Below are 19,571 nucleotides of genomic sequence, written 5' to 3'. Positions count from 1 at the left end.
GAGAAAGTGAGGCCTCCTGGAGCAAAGTCTGTCCGTCTCTGTGTGTCTGCGGGCAGAGACTCTGCGGATCAGCACTTCTTCGCTTCCTGAGACGGTACAGGAACGGGCCCTGCGGCCCGCCTGCTCTGTTGGGTCGTTAGTCGCTCATCGATCCCAGGATCTCATGCAGCTGGTTCTTGAGAGAAGCCAGCGTATCGGGCTGGGCAGCTCGTCTCGAGCCCCCCCAGTTCTTTGGTGCAAGCAGGGGCTGAGGTTTACATTCTCTTTCACTCACACTCTCACGCCCAACTGTGCCGACTGACCGACTTCCCCTTTCCGGCCTGCTGGGATGGTCCTGCTTCTCCCGGCCCTCCTCCGGCTCTCTCTCCACCGTGGTCCCTGTCTCGGGAGTGGAAGGCGGCCCCCCCCTCGCCGTCGGAATCCATGAGCCAGCGTCGCCCGTTCTCCCCGGCCGTCTGTCTGCAGGTTGAGGGGGCCCCGCAGGGGCACTCCGGGATGTGGGGGCTCGTGTGGCGTCAGGATGGGGGTTGGAGCGTTTGTCTCGTGGCTATTAGCCCTAGCGCGAGTGAGGCAGAGGGAAGACGTGAAAAAACGGGCGCCGGGCTTTTTTTCCCCTTCACCAGTTGGGGGGCGAGCCCGCCGCGGTTCAGACGGCTCCGCCGTGCCGTGGGAGTCTTGCCGTTGCCCCGCGGGCGCGGGCGGTTGGGCGCGTCTGCCCTCAGACTGCGGGCTGGAGGAGGAGAGCGGGCGGGGCTTTGCGTCCTGAGCTGGAGGAGCGACTGTGGCGGGAGAGATGAAGGCTCGTCCGCCGCGGCCGTCGTGTGACGGGCAGCGATGAGGAAGATGCCGCCTGCAGGCGGGTGGGACGGAGTGGGCTGTTCAGCTGGCCGGCCGGGACATCGTGCCGCGCACGGGGCTCGTGAGGAAGAGCCGGCTGTTTCCCCTCTCTGTGAAACGCGCGGGCGGGCGGGTGTGGGGTGGGCGTGGGGGTTTAAGGTTGGCTCGGCCCGGGAGAGTCGGTTTCTCGCGAGGATGCTGATGTGAGCAAGGCCTCCGGGGAATGGATTTTCCCTGTGTTTGGGGAACATCCTGAGCTCCTGGGATCGGCCTCTCTCCCGCGGGGGGGCAGCTCGGTGAAGACGCTTGCGGAGATCGGAGGGTTCTTTGCTCTTTTTCGGGCGGGGGGGGTCATCAGAGACGGGAGGGTCTGGTGTGCGCGTCATGTGGCCGAGTTGTTATATAACGCGGAGAACTGGAACGGAGGCTTAAAAATATCCCCAGCGAGCGTCCCAACGGGCAGGTGTGATCCGCGAGGCCTGCTCTCTCGCTACGCCGCGCGGGATCACCTCCAGGCGCTGTCTTCCTCCCCTGGACCTGGGCACCTGCGGCATAACAGCTGTGAGAGTCTGTGTCAGGCCCTGCGTGCCGCACGTAGCAGCAGTCGTGTTGTTTATCTCCGCTTTGGAGGTCTGACTTTTGATTTGGGGTGGGGGCTGTTGCCTCCGGTGCTGGATGCAGGGCCTGATGCAGACGCTCTGCCAGCAGGCTGCAGTGTGACCATGAGCGCTGGGAACGTTGCTGTTGTGGTCGTGGTGGTATCTGCTCTGTGACCGAGAGAGGAGGTGCAGGTTCTTTCCCGCTGGGCTTTTGCAGTTTTCCACCGGAAATGGAAAGTCTGTCCCGGGATCAAAGCCTGCGTTCCTCTCTCCTCTTCCCCCCCTCCTGCACCGGGCCGATTCGAGGATCCCATCCTCCGGGAGTGACTACGACTCCTGGCTTTCCAGGGGCCGAGGTCGCGGGTGTCCGTATGCCCTGGCTTTCCAAGGAACGCCGGCAGTTTCCGGGAGGGGGTGGGGGCTGGAGGGTGACGAGGAGGGAGTTGGCAGGATTGCAGCCGGAGTCCCGGACTTTGGCCCGCAGACTGGCGCCGGGAGGCTGTAATTCCCAGGGTCAGTCGGCTGCGAGCAGGCACACGTGACGCACTGGGGGGGCCACCCTGCCGCTGGGGGGGCTGTGATCCCCAGACGGGCCACTGGCGCCGTGCGGGACGAGCAGTCCGATGGGCGATTGGCGTCTCGTCTCCGGCCCGCGGGCCCCTCAGCTGTTTTGTCCCCAGAAAAGCGGGTCTCTGCGGGCTTCTGCTCTGCAGTGGCATTGCTCCTGGGCACTGCGGGTCGGGCTGGGTCGGGGAGAGGCCCGGTTACCCACTGAATTGGTACCGCCGCCTGTAACGCGATCAGCGCGGGGAGGGGCAGCAGGACAGAAACGCAGATGTTCAGGGGAGAAAAAGATTTCTGGGTGGTTTTATTAGTATTATGATTTTTTTCCCCCCACCCATGTATGTTGTTGGTGCTTTATCTTTACCTGCGGAGTCACCAGCTCTGTGCCCTGTAGTTTACAGCTTGATCGCTCCAGGAGGTCAGTCTGCAGAACTGGGTCTGCATTCTTTTGAATGAGGCCCTGCGGTACAGCAGGCCTCTTGTGTGTGAGCATCTGCGTCAGGCCCTGCTCCCTGCGCAAGGCCAGGCTGTTCCAGATGTCCATTTTGTTTCATGCCTGTGATCCTTAGTCCAGGCTGCTCAGACTTGTAATAATTATCCTTGCACTTATGTAGCTCTTTTCTGGACACCCCCCTCAAAGCGCTTTACAGGTCATGGGGATCCCCCCCACCACCATCAGTGTGTACCCCCATCTGGATGATGCTCCAGTCCGCTCCCCACACACACCAGCTTACAGTGGGGAGGAGCGCGGAGTGTTGGAGCCAGTTCAGAGATGGGGATTAGTTTGCTGGGTTCCTGTCCAATGATCTGGGTAGCACATTGGAGTCCTGCTCCTTTGCAATGTTGATCCATTCCTAGACTTTCGAGCAGCAGAAAGCTTGTACTGTTATCACTGGAGAAGCGCTGCTCTTTCACTGTAAATGTTTGTTGCTTTGCTGAAAATCTGGAGCACGACAAGCGTAAACTGTCCTGTTCCTGGTCTCGAGTTCTGAGCCTTTGCCTGGAAGGGACCCTGTTCTTCTTCAGGGCCAGTAAGGCCATACAGTACTTTCAGAAGGGAGCCTGCAGCCCCCAGGTCCTGAAATGGATCGCGCTCTCTGGCTCCCGGTCTTGATCCCGACTCCTGTTTTGCAGGCCGGGCCGGATGGATAGGATGAAGGTCATCAAGCGGCGCCTGTCCATGACGCTGCGCAGCGCCCGGCCGGTCGACGAGTCGCTGTCCGAGCTCGCCGAGCAGATCACGCTGGACGAGCCCGCCGCCGCGCGCGACAACGGTAAGGCAGCCGGCGGCCATCGTCCCCCCCCCCTCCCCCCTCCTCGTCATCGCCATGTCCACGCAACACATCCCAGGGGGGGGGGCACTGTGCCTGGCGCGGGTTGGCGGCTTCGCAGGCGCTCTGGTGGTCTTTTACTCGTGTCTGGTGAGACGGGCTCCGTGCGTCCAGAGCCCGTGCTGGTCCCGGAGTCCCAGGCCGTGACCTGTTATTTCTCGTCTGTGTCCCCTGGGTTTATTTCCCGATCGGAGAATCTTCCAGGGCTGCCGATCTGATGAAATAGGTTGGCTGGCTCCAGCAGACGGCCTTTATTCCGGCCGAAAGAGCAGAGAGGAGAAAAACCTCGTTTTGTCCGTCGAGTCTTCCTGGGGCGTCTGGCACAGGCGCCCGGTAGCCCTTGGGCTGGCTGTGGGCTGCTCCGGGCTGGGGTGGGTGACCTTCTGACCCAGGGGTCAGAGCCACGCTATCTCTGTGTAGCAGTGGGCTGCAGTCAGCCCGTCTGGAGCTCTGGGGCAGCCCCGTGTCCTGGGCTCCCCAGTCTGCCAGTCTTTGTGCAAGAGACAGTCTCGTGAACTCTGTGTTTAATTCTCAGTCCGAATCGCTTAATGGGGGCAAAGAGCGCCTCTGTTAGGATCACGGCACAAAACTCTGCAACGCAGCAGAGAAGCCCCGTGCCAGCTAAGGTGACACCTACCTGTCGGCTCCTCCACCATGTGTTCCCTTTGGAAAATGTGTTTGAGGACTTTTGTCGGGCATTCCTTTTATAGGTGCTCCGTCAGAATCTGGGCTAAGGGAGCCAGGGAGGGCAGAGTAGGGAGGCCCTCTGGTGGTGGCCTGCGGTACTGCTGGGGCGGCGAGCCCAGGGCGTGCGTTGCTGTAGTGTGTGATTATTGTAATTACACATCTCTGCTCCTGAAATCAGGTCAGAGCAGGCAGGCGGCGAGAGCACCCGTACCCAGTCATTAGCTCAGCCTGCCTGGCTCCGAGTGCAGACGGCTGAGCTCACCGCTGGGATTTAACTCCTTATCGGGCTTCTCTTTTATTGCCTTGGCTCCTGTTTTATTCTTCAGATCTGGCATTGTCAGTTTCCAAACCTGCTTTCTGGCAGAGACGCCTGTATGCAGAGGTGGGGGGGGAAGAGGTGGGCAGGCAGTCTCTTCCCACAAGCCCAATCATCAGTGCTGTCGTTCGTGTAGGATCGCCAGTTTTTAAAAAGCCATCTGTGAGCTTTTTCATGGCTACAGGCTTCTGCAGCAGCACGTCAAGGACGTGCAGACAGGCTCCTCCCCCGACACGCCCACCCCAGGCCACGCCCCCTCCGCGGCCAGCGTGTTGGGGACAGAGGGCTCCCTGGCTGATGGACCCCTCTCTCGACTGCTCTGCCCGGCAGATGCCCTGCCTTTTTTTTTTACATGAGTGTGGTGAGAACTTGTCTGGACACTCCACTAAAAGCACTTTACAGGCCATTGGGGATCCCCTCCACCCCCACCAGTGTGACCCTCCACCTGCATGATGCTCCAGTCCGCCCCCCACACCCCAGCTCTCAGTGGGGAGGAGAGCAGAGTGACGAAGGTAACACCCCTACTCTTTTCAAGGAATGCCCTGGGATTTTTAATGACCACAGAGAGTCAGGACCTCCGTTTTACGTCTCATCTGAAGGACAGCGACTTTTTACAGTGTAGTGTCCCCGTCACTATACTGGGGCATTAGGACCCACACAGACCACAGGGTGAGCGCCCCCTGCTGGCCCCACTGACACCTCTCCCAGCAGCAGCCTCAGCTTTCCCAGGAGTCTCCCCTCCAGGTACTGGCCAGGCCCACACTGCTGAGCTCCAGTGGTGCGTTGCAGTGTGACATGGCTGCTGGTCTTCAGCGTCAGCCTGTTTTCCAGCGCGGTCCTGCTGGCCTCGGGAGCTGGAGGATCTCGCCCCGGGCTCCCACGCCTCTTCCTGCCACGCGCCGGGGAGCTGGGGGCGCGGTGCGCTGGGCACAGAAGCTTCCTTTGTGCCTTCCTCCTCGTGTTCCTCGCTCCTCCTGGCGCCCGTCCCACGTTCCAGTGGAGCTGCAGTGCTCCTGTGCGTTTCCGCTGACGGTGGAGAGACCTTCGGGACAGATTTTTTGGAGAGTTCTCCAGCAGAGCTCTGTCTCTTGGCATGCCGGCGGCGTGTCTCTCTCTCTCTCTCTCTCTCTCTCCCTCCCTCCCGCGGAGGGTGTGGAGCGATCAGTCTCTGAGCCTCTCCTCGTCTGAAGGACGCAGTGTCGCTCTGCAGAGCTGCAGTCTGGCCAGTGTGTCTGCGTTCTCTCCATCCTCTCTCTCGCGGAGGGGCTGTGGCAGGCTGTGCGCCAGCGTCCTGCGGGGGGGCGGTGATGGAAAAGAGAGGCCAGCCTCAGGAAGAGTCGGGACAGGGGGGTGGCAAGAGCCCGGCTGGGGGGGCCGGACTGCTGGCTTCGCGCCGGCCCGTCGAGACCGGACGAGCCTGCGCTGGAGGTGGGGGCTCAGGGCCCGTGCTCCCGGCTGGGCCTCGAGGAACGCTGGCGTCACGCGGGCTCGAGATCCCTGCGCTCTCATTGGCTGAGATTGGTTCCCCGTCGCCCGCAGGCTGCGCGGCGCCACCCCATTGGCCGGTTCATCTGCACCTCGCGCTCCCATTGGCTGCTGCCTGCCTCTGCCTGTCTGGCCGGTCCGTGTCCTTGGCACGACGGCCTTGGCCTCCGCTCCCATCGCTTGTCCTGTCCGCTGTTCATCCCCGCTCCCCGTCTCCACCCCGCCGAGCTCCCATGACCTCGCTTTCCTTTTCAGGTGACAGGGGCTCCAGGCGTGAGGATGGCAGAAGCTCTGTGGGTCCTACTCCCGGGCTGAGCAGTGGAGATGAGGGGGCGGGGGGCTCTTTGTCTTTGCTGGGGGTTTCCCACCCTGTTTAAGACGGGGAAGGGAAATGCCCAGAGGGGCAAGGAGAGAGAAATCTGTCCAGGTGCTGAGATCACAAGATCTGCGTGATTGTATTCACTGAGGACTGAAGAGCCGTTGGGCCGCCAGCAGGGGTTCAACACTCTGACCTGTGGGGGTCCCCGTCACGAGGGGGCGCAGGACATTGCAGTGCTGTCGCAGGAGAGAGTGCTCAGACGCTGCTCGGGCCCTCGGGGTTCCTGCTGCTTCCTCTCTTCTTACTGGTGTTTTTCTGTATCTCTCGCCCCAACCCCCTGTCCTCCCTGTCTCCTGTCTCCTCCTCCTCCTCCCCGTCTCCTTTCCTCCTCCCCGTCTCCTTTCCTCCTCTCCTCTGTCCTCCCCGCCTCCTTTCCTCCTCTCCTCTGTCCTCCCCGCCTCCTTTCCTCCTCTCCTCTGTCCTCCCCGTCTCCTTTCCTCCTCCCCTCTGTCCTCCCTGTCTCCTCCCTTCTCCTCCTCCCCCCTGTGTGCTCCCTGTCTCCTCTCTCCTCTGTTTCCCAGAGCCCATGGTGTCCCCTGTGCGCCCGGCCCCCTCTCACAGCGCCCCCTCGTTCCTCCGGCACTACGCGGGCTCTCTGGGCCGGGCGGCTCTGCGCCGGGACCCGGCAGCGGCGCCCGGGGAGCGGCCCTACCTGGCCCTGGAGAGGACCGGCTCGCTCGGTGAGCCCGGCCGTCTGTCCCCATCGCACTCTGTCCTCTCGCGCGCACGCACGTGTGGGTGTGTGTGTGTGTGCTCGTCTCCATCCCGCCTCCGTCCTCTCCGGGCGAAATGTCTGTGCAAGATCCCGCTGACTCCTGTTTTTCCTGCCGCAGAGCAGAACCAGCGTGGGAATGGGGTCGCGCTGCCCTCTGCTGGTGGTGTTGAGTGTTGACGTCTGGTTTTTAGGCAACAACAGGCCCCACCTCAGGCCGGGCAGAAGTTTGTCTGACCCGCAGCGTACTGTGACAAGTCTGTAAAAGCAGTGCGTTCTCTGCCTGCAGCAGGGCACAGGTCTTTACTCCGGTGATGGTGTCTTAATGAGAAAACAGGGGAGTGCGTGGTGCCCCTGGGCAGCAGGATGCGGAGGAAGAGCTGACCCCTCAGGATGATCGTTCTGAGCTCCCCTCTCTCGGCTGCGCGCGTCGGGCTGTCATAACCGGCCCGGTTTCGGGTCCGCGGAGCTCGGGGTGGGACAGAAACCGCAGATCCTGCGTTTTCCGTGGCGCTGTGCTGCAGGTGTGTCTGCATCTGCTTCCGATTGTTCTTCTTCTGGGAAGGAACGTTCCTGCTTCCGTGGAGAGTGTCCCAACCCAGACAGAGCGGGGGAGAATGCCAGGGACTGGGCTGGACGTGACAGGCCTGGTCTTGGGTCATCGGGGCGGTTTCTTCGGCCAAGCCCCGCCGGAGCCCCTCACCGGTCCTCCCCTGCCCGGGTCGAGGTCACGGGGCGGTTCGGTGCCCAGCACCGGCCCGGAAGAGCGAGATGGGGAGAGAGTCGCGAGTCAGGGGAAGAGCTGTGGTTCTGCGGGGCCTGGAAAGACACGAAAGCCCCGGGACAGACCCAAGGAACAATGCCACTCGTGCCCGACTCTGCCGTGTGCTGGACCTGCTGATGGGCTGGACTAACCTGACCTTTTCGCCCCTGGTTTGTATATTTTCCTTCATTTTCTTTGCACGATGTCGCACCTCTGGGTGCGGATCTGTTTGGCACCAGGGCGGAGTGCTTCCCTCCCACGCGCCCTCACTCGTTCGACCCCTTGCCAGCCCTGCGGCGGCGCCCCCCGCTGGAGAGCCAGCACCGATGGGGAGAGGGTGATTCAAGGTGGATGAGGAGGCTGCAGCTGGCCATGCCCAGCGCACACAGGGGTCCAGAAGGCCCAGCCTGAGAGAGAAGTCTGGGCAGCTGTAAGCCCTCAGGGCCCAGGGCGGCCAGGACTGGGCGTTGCGCGTGATTTTAAGATCATAAAGGTTGTAAATCGGGAGGGGAAGACCGTTCTGTCTTCTGAGGATCTTGGAAGGTGAGTTTCCGCAACACGGCTTGGGCAACCTGTTGCAGACTCCCACCACCCTTTGTGCAAAGGGGTGCCGACCCGTTCTCTTTCTCTCCGTTGCTGATCCACTCGTTTCGGGAGGCGGCGGCGGTGGGGCCAGGTCCTTGGTCTGCCGAGCAGGGACCGCGGCCGGAGAGCTGCCGTTTGTGCCGTGTGCCTCTGCTGTCCGCAGGGCTCGACGTGACGGGTTGGAGCCGGGCCATGCGCTGCATTAGGGCTGCCGCAGCTGGGATTGAAGGCTTCCAGTTCAGTGGAGCTTCACTTTGTTAATGCAGTTAACTCCCGGGCTGCAGGATCCGGAAAGAAACGGGAGATCGGAAAAGAACTGATGTTCTCGGTACAGAAGCACTGCTGCTTTAGCGGAAAGGAACGCCTGGAGAGGCTGGTTTCTTCCCGACTGATCTGCGAGTTACAGTGCTGAACCTCTGGAACCGCTTGGAATAAAAAGGCTGTGGTCATGGCTTGGGAGTCGGCCATTTCAGGACGGGCTGCAGGGCCTGCTGGAGGGGCTCTCTCGGGCCACAGGCCTGTCGCGCAGAGACGCGCTCCCTCTGGTCTGCCAGCGGGGGGCTCCACCGAGCCACAGACGCTGCCTCGTCCCTGTGCCGTCGCTCAGCAGGAGACGGCAGGATTAGTTCTGCCGGATCAGGACTAAGTATAGGAAGCAGAGCCCCCGCAGGTCTGTAGCTGGAGGGAGAGAGCCGCGCAGACACAAGGAGAGAGGAGAGGGGTAGGAGGGAGCACTACTGGAAAACAGGATCAGAACAAGAGAAGAGGATTTTCTCTCCCACCTGAATTCATTTTTCTTGGCAGAAATGAGCTGCCTAGCTTCCAGGAGGCGCTGCTGAACGCAGTGGAGTCCCCGTAAGTCACTGCCCTGTTCCCTGATCGCCCCGCCGGGACTCCACACCCCTCGGTTATCCCTGGTGAGGGTCGTTCCGGGGGGACACGGGTCCGTCGCAGGGCCGCGGGGAAAGGGAGAGTTCACAGCAGCTGGTGAGAGGAGCCCAGCTGGGGGGAAATCGGGGATCCTGGGGAGAAGGCCCACAAGAACACGCAGGCTCCGCACGGAAGGTGCTCCGGAAAAGGGCCCCGAGCCCTGACCCCCCCACGCTCCCCTCCGCGAAGGAGACGTTTTTAACCTGCGGGGTCAGCTGGGCTCTTCCGGGTTTCTGCTTTGCCCAGTCGCGCGGCGGGCGCGGGCGAGAGACGAAGGGGCCAGTTCTCGCCCTGTCAGACACATGCGCAGCGGAGGCAGAGTGAGAGGACGGGAAACCGGACTGTCTTCCGCCGCGGTGCTGAAACGAACTGCTCCGGAGTTTCTCTTGCGGCAGGTCTGAAATCCGGGCCTCTCCTCCGGTTCTCTGGCCCTGTGTCCCGGTGTCCCGGCGTCCCAGGCAGGCAGCGGGGAGCGGGACGCGGGCTCTGGTGGAATGAATCATTAAAAGACTACTGCACTGACATTTCAAAATCATTTTTGCAGCAGGAGTCAAGGGCTTCATTTAAATCGCCGAGCTACATAGAACCCCAGAAACGACCGGCGAATCCATTAAGGAAATGGCAAGGAAGAATTTAAACAAAATCCCAAGGACCGCTGTCCTCACGAGATCAATATCCCTGAGCCAATTACTGGCCAGTTCCCCATCTTGGATCCTTGAACGCCGTAATCATGATTAATAGGAATGGCATGTCATCTATTTTTATAAGCTCGTTTGTAACAAGCACTTACAGGCAGGCTGCACGCTGAATCATAAAACTTTAAACATTAACTCCAGCCCTTCCATTTCCTTAATGGTGTTGTCCTCTGCTGTGCACGTTTGTCTGGGTGTCTTGTCTGTAACTGGCCTTATGGATCCCAGGTCTCTGGCTGGAATGATCAATGTGTGCTCCGATCCCGTCATCGCAGGTGCAGAGACAGGCAGTCTGGTTTGCGATGAGCTCAATCCGCTCACCGTCTTCATTGTCGATCCATTTTAAGTGCTTCTTCTTGCTCCAGAGGGAGTGAAGCCACATTGCCTGTCCCCAGGTCTGGGTATTCGAAGCAAAGAAGTCCATCTTTTTGGGCCGCCTTCACTGGTGTTCTCCTGCTCTCCCACACTGCGACAGGCATTCGAGTGCTTTAATTCTGATCATCTCAGCAGGTGGTTTGTTAAAATAAGCACAGATCTAAATACACTACAGCTTTCAGTCCGTTAATGTGAAAGCGCAACTTATTTCATCAGAAGGTGAAATACGTGTTGCCCACCTATAGGTATTGGTTTTTCTAGGGTGAATTGGATGAGAATTGAATAAGAACACAACATGCTGCTCACGGATGAGGGTTCTGCATGTCGAGCTCGTTTGTTTTCTTATAGCTAGCTGATCGGAGGACTGCTGGGTAGCCTGTTCCATGCTCTCGCATCTCTTTGTGCAAAGGGCCCAACCGTGCTGAAGCCAATGTGTAGCGTTTCTTGCAAGAAGCCAGGGTGAGATCTGTGGGTGAAATGGCTTATTACCGAACGCATCTCACGCAGCCTGTGCTGCTGCTTACCCTACAGTGAGTTGAGGCATCGCGCTGTGAGCTGTGAGGTCAGGTTCCTGGCGGATCTCTCTCGGTGTGAGCTGCTGTCTAGCCGTGGTGCGAGGGGCTTTGTGTCTGTGGAGATTGTTAAGTATGTCTAAATTAGCCTTGACTTTCTGCCAGCCAGCCAGCTGCAGAGCCCCCACCCTCACCCCACTTTGTTTCTGAGTGTAATTGAAGGAGCTATCGGTTCCTTACAGGGTCAGTGTTTCTAATGGGAGGAGAGGGCTTATCGGTTACCGAGCGGAGGAGGGTGGTGGTTTCGGGTTGTGTGTGCGCGTGGCCGGGCGTTTGAGCACCGATCCTGTCTGCAGGCCGTGGCCAGGTCACTCCTCTCTTTCTTGCTCGCTCGCTCGCTCCTCGCCAAATGGAACAGGGGAAAAGCAAGCGAACAAGAGAACGAGCCCTGCTGGCCTTTTCCTTGTTTGTAGAAAGCGTCGGGTGTTAAGGAGCGGACAGCGGGGTACGGAGACTGACCCGGTGCAGCAGGTTCGAGTGAGCGCTGGGGGGGCTGTCTCTGGAAGCCGCTGTGTGACCTCTGTTGCCGAGCAGTGAGATCCACTCCAGGTCTTGCCGAGTGCCAGCTCTCGGGTGTGGGATGTGCTATACTTTGTCCTGCCGGGCGGTGAAACGAATGTTTCAAAATGTCATTTTGTTCTGGAACTGCAACGTCTAGTTTTTACTGGGTTTTTTGGGGTTTTTTTGGGGACCATAGGGAGCAGTGAGAAGTAGTGTTCAGGGGCTCTGGCCTTTGAACAGAAAGGTTTAGGGTTCACATCCTTGGTGGCACAGCTGTTATACCCCTGAGCAAGGTAGTTCACTTCGATTTCTCCTGTTGAAAATCCCAGCTGTATACACAGATACAAATGTATCCGCTAGATTTCTGTAACATTAACACATTAAGTGATCTGCTGTTTGATCCCTTCCCCAGCCTTCAGTGGTGATTGAGTTTCCTCTGCAGTTCTGTGATGGGAACGGCCTAAAATAGGAGCATTTCTGGGGTGACCAGCCCTCGAGCGAGGCCGACTGGGGGGGGTCACGTGGAGACCCCGTCACCCCTGGAAGCAGAAAAATCTAAAAAGTGCTTCGCTGAGCTCTGGCTTGTGGTTTTGTGGGCGCTTGGTTATTGGAACCTGCAGCCCTGGTTGGAGGACAGGCGTGCCAGCGCACAGGCGTGTGGGATTTGGATATCGGCCAAGCGCGGTCCATCCGAACGCAGTCCGCTGGGAGTGAGAGGCCAGCAGAGGGAGATCGTGAGATTTCATTATTCTAACCCCCCCCCGCCCGAGGAGAGGGTCTGGCTCAGGGGAGCACAGGGGCGAGCCCTGAAGGTTGTAGGTCACGGTCATCTCCGTCGCTGGCTTTGTGTCCGGTGTTGCCTAGGCGACGCCGGTGTCCGGCGGGGGAAGAGCACAGGAGCTGGAAGAGGCAGGCCGGGCGGAACGGCGTTGCTGTAGTCGGAGCGGGGCACTGCGGGCCGGGCCGGGCCGAGGGGGAGCCCTGACGGCCGGTACCGGCCCGCCGGGCCGGTGGGCGGCTCCTCTTGAAAGAGCTCGGGGGGGGGGGGGGTACGCACCCCCAGGCCTCGATGAGGAGGCGCACATCCTCCCGCCAAGGGCTGTGCCTGCTGGGCGTTGCGCCCCCCGATGGAGGGGTTCCCCGAGGGGAAGCACTCGCTCTCTCATTGAAGCGCCCCTCGGTGCGGGGTGGTCTCTGAGCCGTGATAATGAGGGCTGGGCTGGTGGGGGGGGGTTGGCTTAGCGGCAGGCGGGGTGTCTGCAGAGCAGTCGGCCGGGTCTCTCCCGTGGGCGGGAAGGGGTTAAGCGCGCCTCCGTCTCTCCGTGTTTTTGCGGGGCTCCTGTCGGAGATGAATAACGGCCAGTGTTCCCAGGCCGTGTCTGGGGAGTGGCGCCGCTCAAACACTGGCCTGTTCAGGCCCTGCTGCTGGCGGGGAGAGGGAGGGAGGCTGTGGACAGGGATAGGGGCGAGCTCACTGTTCGCACTGAGGGAGCGATTGAACAGGAGGAGAGAGAGAGAGAGAGAGAGGCGGGCGGACCGGACTGGACTGACCCGACTGTTTGAAGGGAGGGAGAGAGAGAGAGAGAGAGGGAGGGAGGGAGGAGGGAGCAACTGTGTAGCTTTCAGTTCCATGCGAGCAGGCTGCTCCACTGTGTTCTCCCGGATCGGAGGAGACGGGGGGGGCTGGGAATCGGAGAGCAGGTTTGTCCTCTGTTGGGGAGAGGAGGGGGGTGCACGTTCACGCTAGTTAGCTGGTATTTCCACTGTTTGTGTCGGGGGGGGGAGGGAGAGAGAGAGACAACACCGTTGGTATTTCCTCCGCGAACAGGCAGGCGAGACAAAAGAGTCGCGCAGACGGGCCGGCAGGCAGGCAGCTGATGTGCGGCGCAGGGAACGGGGAGCAGACCTGGGCACGCGGGGAGAGGACAGAGGAAAGGGCCGGGATCCCGTGAATTCTGAGGATCGGGAGGGGAGCAGGGAGGGCCAGAGGGCTGAGGAGAGGAGAGGAAGAAAGGAGAGGGAGAATAAGCTCCGTGGGGCTGCAGTGGGATCTGGTGGACCTCCTCCAGGTCCGGAAGGGGCTCTGCTTCCCGGACAGCCAGCGGGTTCAGCCGCGCTCTCTGGGGATGCGGGACAGGCGCCTGCCTGCCCCACCTGCGCGTCCGTCAGCCCGGCCAGACCCGGCCAGTCAAGAGACGCTCCCGTCGGCGTAGCTCGTTTTGAGACCGGCTTCCGTCCGCTGGTGTTTTGGAGGGATGCTGGATTTTGATCCTTGTTCCGAAGATCTTGCTCTGCTGGGCACGGGGTGAAGCCGAGGCGCCTCGGGATTGGGGGTTTAATCTCTCTTGGAAACCCCGCTTTGGACAGAAGGTGGGACCTTGAACTTTTCCTTCCTGTTCAGAAATAAATAACTAAATCGAACCCGAGCCTCTCTTGAGGGGCGAGGATGGGGGACCCCAGCCGGGAGCCCCAGAGGCTCTCCCCTTTCCGCATGCTGAAGATCCTGGAGACGTGCCGGCCCATCGGGAACCGCATCGGTGAGTCCCGCAGGGGAGGGGAAAGCCTGGAAACATGTGGGGAGAGATCCGTGCTCGGCGGGGGGAGGGGGCGAGTGTGCGTGTGCGCCCCCCCCGGTGGCAGACCCGTGTAGGCCAGGAGCCAGTGCCAGGTGAAGATTTGGACCTGCAGTTCCTGATTCCTCGGGAATCCCTCTCCCGCTCTCTTTCGGAGACGGAGCGGTGGGTTATGTGCTGTGGCGTGTCGTGCCGTTGGCCGTGTTTCTGCTCTGCCAGCCCGGCTGCGGTCGGGCGACGGGTCTCGGGGGCCCTGTCACAGTCGGGGTTGGCGCAGCCAGCAGAGGGGGGGTGCACAGGCAGTTGCTGTCGGCCATTTCTCTCTCCGTTCAGGGCCATCAGGTATCGCTGGCAGAGCCCCCGAGGGGTCCGATCTCGGCCAGCTGAGCCCCTGTGCCCCTCTGACAGCGGGGTGCGCCCGAAGGCGTAGCGAAGGAGCCTGGGTCTGTGCGCTAAGAGAGGTGGAGGCAGGGCATCTCGTATTCGCTGCTGTCACTGGTGGTCCTGGAACCCCGCGGCGATTGGGCCGCGGCAGGGAGAGCTGGGATAGCGTCGAGAGGCAGGAATGAGAGCCCAAGCCGTTTTGCCCCGTTATGCTCGTGTTACTGATGTGCGGACTTGTGTCTTACTGTGAAACGATCAAGGAATCTGCTTTTGCAAAAGGACCTGCCGGTCGTTTCCCCTTGTCCCCTCTCGCTTTTGCTTCCCGTTGGTCCTGATGTAGTCTGCCTTGTCTTTGTCAGTCACCTTCTGGATTTCAACTTCTTGTATTGAGGCCCCTTTGTGTGCAAAACCTGCGGAGGTTCAGTTCCCGTCACCTGCCTGCCTGTGACATTTGTGGTTGAGGACCCCGTCCGGGTTGATTGTGGGTCAGAACTCTGTCCGGGTTCTTTCTGTGCCGGTGGTGTGAGGTATTAACAGCAGCACTCCTGACATGAGGCAGGCTCTGTGCATGATGAGCTTCCCTTTTTCCTGCCTGCACGTGTATACGGCCTGTGCCTCCCTTGTCAGAGTCCCAGCTGTGATCTGAAGGACAGCCGCCCTGCCTGTCTTGTCTGCTGTGGGAGACTGAGCCCCCTGCAGCAGCAGCAGCGAATGTTGGTCTGTCCCCCGAGGCCACTGTGAGAGGGAAGGATGCTTGATTATGTGGAAGAAGCTGTTTGCCTCACAGTGGAAGAGGCGAGATGAGCCTGTGTCCTCTGCAACGATTTGTCATTACCGTGGATCCCAGTTCTAACTGTGCAGAGCTCCTGCCAGTGCCCTCCTCCTCCTGAGCTTAATTAAGAGAACGGGGCCAGAGCTTGTTAGTTCCTCCAAGTGTGAATCTCTATATATATACATGCACGCTGATTTTCGATGACACAAAGCTGCCAGCTGCTTGTGCGTGAGAATGTGCCTCGCAGCGATCGTAAAAATAGTGCTTCTGGTAGGTATTGGCGGGGATTGTTTTACTGATGTCATAAGAAGCTCGTCTGCGGCTACAAACGTCCCATCTCCAGCCAGTGCGTGTGTAGAGTCCAATCTGTCTGCAGACGGCCAGATCCCGAGGACGAGAGAGATTTCCAGCCACTCCTCGTGTGTTTAGTGCGCGGTGCCCGAGCTGGCGGTGGACCGGAGGAGGTGCTGTTCGCCCTGCGCGGTGCGGCCGGGCCGCGGGGTCCAACCGGCAGCACCCCCAGACCCGGTGTGGATCCGGCTCGTCGTGAGGGGGCGACTCCTTCCCCAGTTGTGGAAGCGGGTGCTGGGAGACGGGGTGGCAAATCGCAATTCAGAAAGGACTGATGGAGCCAGCTGGGGGTTCGATTATTAAAGCCGGGAATGAGGAGGGAGGCCGGGGGGGAGGGGGGCGAGACAGGGCCCGGAGCGGCCGTGATGACGCCCCCTCTGTCTCCCCCCCAGGCATCGTCCACGAGAATGTGAAGATGGGGTCGGACGGGGAGAGCGACCAGGCGTCCGGCACCTCCTCGGACGAGGTCCAGAGCCCGGTCCGGGTCCGCATGAGGAACAGCAGCCACCGCCGGATCTCCACAGAGGTACGCACCGCGGCGGAGAGCCGACTCCCTCCCTTCTCTCTGTCCCGGGACATTAACGAGCGCCTGTCTCTCTCTCTGTCCCGGGACATTAACGAGCGCCTGTCTCTCTCTCTGTCCCGGGACATTAACGAGCGCCTGTCTCTCTCTCTGTCCCGGGACATTAACGAGCGCCTGTCTCTCTCTCTGTCCCGGGACATTAACGAGCGCCTGTCTCTCTCTCTCTGTCCCGGGACATTAACGAGCGCCTGTCTCTCTCTCTCTGTCCCGGGACATTAACGAGCGCCTGTCTCTCTCTCTCTCCCTCTCCCAGGACATTAACGAGCGCCTGTCTCTCTCTCCCTCTCTCTCTCTGTCCCAGGACATTAACGAGTGCCTGTCTCTCTCTCTCCCTCTACCCCAGGACATTAACAAGCGCCTGTCTCTCTCTCCCCCTCTCCCCCAGGACATTAACGAGCGCCTGTCTCTCTCTCCCTCTCTCTCTCTCCCCCAGGACATTAACGAGCGCCTGTCTCTCTCTCTCCCCCTCTCCCCCAGGACATTAACAAGCGCCTGTCTCTCCCTGCGGACATCCGGTTGCCAGAGGGGTATCTGGAGAAGTTCGCCATGAACAGCCCGCCCTTTGACAAGCCCCTGAGCCGCAGGCTCCGGCGCGCCTCGCTGGTGAGTCCCCCCGCCGGTGGCACCAGTACCGCAGGGGCTGACCCTCTGGGCTGTAAGAACGCATTTCCAACGTTAGCCGTCTTCTTTTGGGAGTTGGTTTGTAAAGCAAGGAAAAAACCCCTTTAAGAAGGCAGCTGCTCATGGTTAAGAGTTTCGGGGGGAGCACAGAAATAGTCGACAAGGACAGATGGACACTGACCGCAGGTACTGAAACCCCAGGGCTGGCGGAGTGCACCGCGGTCAGTCGGCGATTCTGGTGTGCCATCGTGCCAGTGGACACATACCGAGCCGAGAGCCGCGCGTACAGAATGTGGCAACGTGTGTGGCGTATGTGTGTTCAGCTGGTAAATGTTAAGAGAGCTGGGGTCCTGACTCAGGGCTCTGCTGGTCTCCCGTCCTGTCAGGTGCCTGCAGCGTCTTCTCCTCTCCATCTGTCCCTCGTCTTGGCCATGCTTCTCGGGAGCTGAAAGCCCCCCCCTCCCTCACTGTTCTGCACCAGCTGTCCCTACTTGTCACGGAAGGGAGAGGGGGGTGTTAACAGTGAATTATTGATCAGCTCGTTGATCACCGGCCCTTGAAGGAACCCCGCGGATGGGTTAGGAACTGGCACGAGCCGCGTCGCAGAACGGGAGAGGTGGAGCCTGTTCCCGGAACTTTAAATCGGAAACGAAATCGTTCACCCTGGAACGGCCTCAGGAAGCAGAGGAAGGCAGCTCGATCCAAAAGCGAGGAGGTGTCCCTAATAAAATGGCCGCTCCCGTCTCTGAGCTCAGTGCCTGCCCTGTTCCGGAGCTCGGTTGGGATGTTAGGTTCTACAGGACCTCTCCTGGCGGGGGATTCGGGGCGTGTGGCACGGGGGTCACTCTGCTGCTGGCCTGGCTCGCTCGGTGTGTTTCCTGCCCAAACCCCCGGCCGGCAGCGCTGGCGCCCCCCGGTGTCCAGCTGGCAGCATCGCCGCCCGTTTAAAGATCAGGCGGCTGTATTTTTGCTGGAGAGGTTCCGTGTCGCCCCAGGGCGCGGCGGGGGGGCCGAGCCCGATCAGGAGGAGTCGGAGGGTGGGCAGAGACTGGACGAGAGCAGCGCGGCCGGCGTGTGCGCTCGGAGCAGAGAGGGGCCGCGGATGGGTTGGAGCACGTGGGGCCCCGGGGTGCTCTAACCCATGCGCTGCTCGTTCCTTCTGCTTGAGCGGTGGCCCAGAAACAGCCGGGGCGGTGGCGTGATCTCAGCCGCTGCCCAGCGCCACCGAGGCTGGCTGATGAAGGAGGGGGGGGTTCGCTCTGGGCGGTCTCGTCTCAGGCAGCCCCCAACCCCCCCCGCCCGGACTCCGCAGTGCCGCAGTGAGCGTGAGAGCGCTGGAGAGGATGTGTCAGCCCTCAGCTTTGACAGGGAGTGTGGCGTGCGTGGGGCCAGAACTCCCAGCACGCAGAAGAAGCAGACTTCAGCCCTGGCTTGTGAGCTCGCTGTGCCAGGGCCTGACGTGGTCATTCCCATGACCCGAACCCTTCCGAATTCTTAGAACATCCGACCCCTTCCATCCCGTCTTTAAGTGTCCCAGTTAAACTGACTTGTCCTGCAGCCTAAGGTCAAGCACTCCACCGGGATTTGAGAAGGACAGGTTTCCGTGCAGCTTCTGCTCTGTTTGGTTTTCCTATTTGTTTTCCGTGTGGCACTTGGGCCGCCCTCCCTGTACTAACATTACTGTAGGCGTGACATCATTGTGACTGCAGTTATGGTGCTGTGTGCCCTTCTGCACCGCAGTCACCTCTGTTGTGGAATGTTGTACCCGACAGGGCCTGTGGCAGGTGCCAGGGTAAAGGTGTCTGGCAGTGCAGACTGCTAACTTCCTGCTGCTCTTGTCTTTGCAGTCCGAGATTGGGTTTGGGAAGCTGGAGACGTACGTTAAACTGGACAAACTGGGAGAGGTAAGAGGAGACAGTGACACTGTAATATCCTGCCTATGAATTGCGGCATATAGGACTAAATATTCATGAAGCAGAATTCAAAGGCTCTTTAAACAGGTTGTCCGTGGCCACAATTGGTGTTTCTTACAGTATCTCACAATATTCCGTTTATTTAATCTTTTTACCACCTAATTTAAAGGTATGCCTTTCTGTCTGGCCTATTTAATTTTCACCTACACTGTAAAGTGTTGACCTACGGCCTGTTCTTCTTATCCAGACAAAGCAGGGACACGCAGCACTGAGCAACGCAGCTCAGAGCTCTTGTATCATCTCCGAGTGTGAGCTTGTTATTCAGGCATTGGGTCACATGACTCCGAGCAACTCTGCTTAGAGCTGCTGTTTCATCTTGGATGAGTATGAGCTCATTATTCAGATAAAGCAGAGACGCACAGCACAGAGCAGCACCGCTCAGAGCTCCTGTTTCATCTCTGATGAGTGTGAGCTCGTTACTCAGGTAAAGCAGACACACCGCTCAGAGCTCCTGTTTCATCTCTGACGAGATCAGAATGCTCATGGCACTGAGGAAATGCTCCATTAAAACTTCATGCCCTATCAGGTATCCTGTGCTCCCTGTTTGCATGGAAGGTGCTGTCTAACAGATTGTTTTTTCCCCCGGGCGAGCGATGCACCCGAGGGTTTTTAATTCTTTAAAGTGCTTCTTTAAAGTAGCGCGTCTGTCAGGCAAAAAAAGGATGTAGATTCACCCGAAACTGTCTCCTGCACGTCACACACTAGAGTTCGATTCCACGCTTCTGTACTTTATTCATCGGAGTCCATGTATGCGGCAAAGTTGTGTGGGAAAGTTTGGCCTCCTCTTCCTCGCTCCCTCTTCCTCTCCTGCCATCCCTGCGCCAGGAGGCGCATCGTCGTGGCGGCCCTCTGCAGCAGGCAGGCGGCGATGCGCCCCGACAGGGCGCCCCACGCGCCCCCCTCCGGCCCGCCAGGCGGCGGCGGCCCCCCCGGCCCGCCGGCGTCGCCCCCGGCCGGCCGGTCCCGGCCCCCCGCCCGCTCCAGCA

At 60.1% G+C, this 19,571-nt stretch overlaps 1 protein-coding gene across 9 annotated transcripts in view; it reads left to right on the top strand.

The window, feature by feature from the left end:
• The window catches only part of LOC102682506 (cyclin-dependent kinase 17-like), a 39,243-nt gene that overhangs the window by 5,833 nt on the left and 13,839 nt on the right, over positions 1 to 19,571 (top strand). For 6 of the 9 annotated variants that reach the window (XM_069189553.1, XM_069189554.1, XM_069189555.1 and 3 more), the window contains exons 2-6: positions 3,135 to 3,274; positions 6,720 to 6,878; positions 15,801 to 15,934; positions 16,469 to 16,594; positions 18,460 to 18,516. In XM_069189553.1, the coding sequence (XP_069045654.1) occupies positions 3,145 to 3,274; positions 6,720 to 6,878; positions 15,801 to 15,934; positions 16,469 to 16,594; positions 18,460 to 18,516 (606 nt within the window). In that variant the 5' untranslated portion in view covers positions 3,135 to 3,144. Of the gene's footprint in view, positions 1 to 3,134; positions 3,275 to 6,719; positions 6,879 to 12,929; positions 13,866 to 15,800; positions 15,935 to 16,468; positions 16,595 to 18,459; positions 18,517 to 19,571 lie in introns of those variants that run through there. The other 3 variants (XM_069189559.1, XM_069189561.1, XM_069189560.1) reach the window with 2 other exon arrangements.

The sequence above is a fragment of the Lepisosteus oculatus genome, chromosome 4 (assembly GCF_040954835.1).
Source record: "Lepisosteus oculatus isolate fLepOcu1 chromosome 4, fLepOcu1.hap2, whole genome shotgun sequence".
In the NCBI taxonomy this organism is placed as follows: domain Eukaryota; kingdom Metazoa; phylum Chordata; class Actinopteri; order Semionotiformes; family Lepisosteidae; genus Lepisosteus; species Lepisosteus oculatus.
The sequence above is the reverse complement of the archived record's forward strand: the minus strand, read 5'-3'. Positions and strand labels throughout refer to the sequence as shown.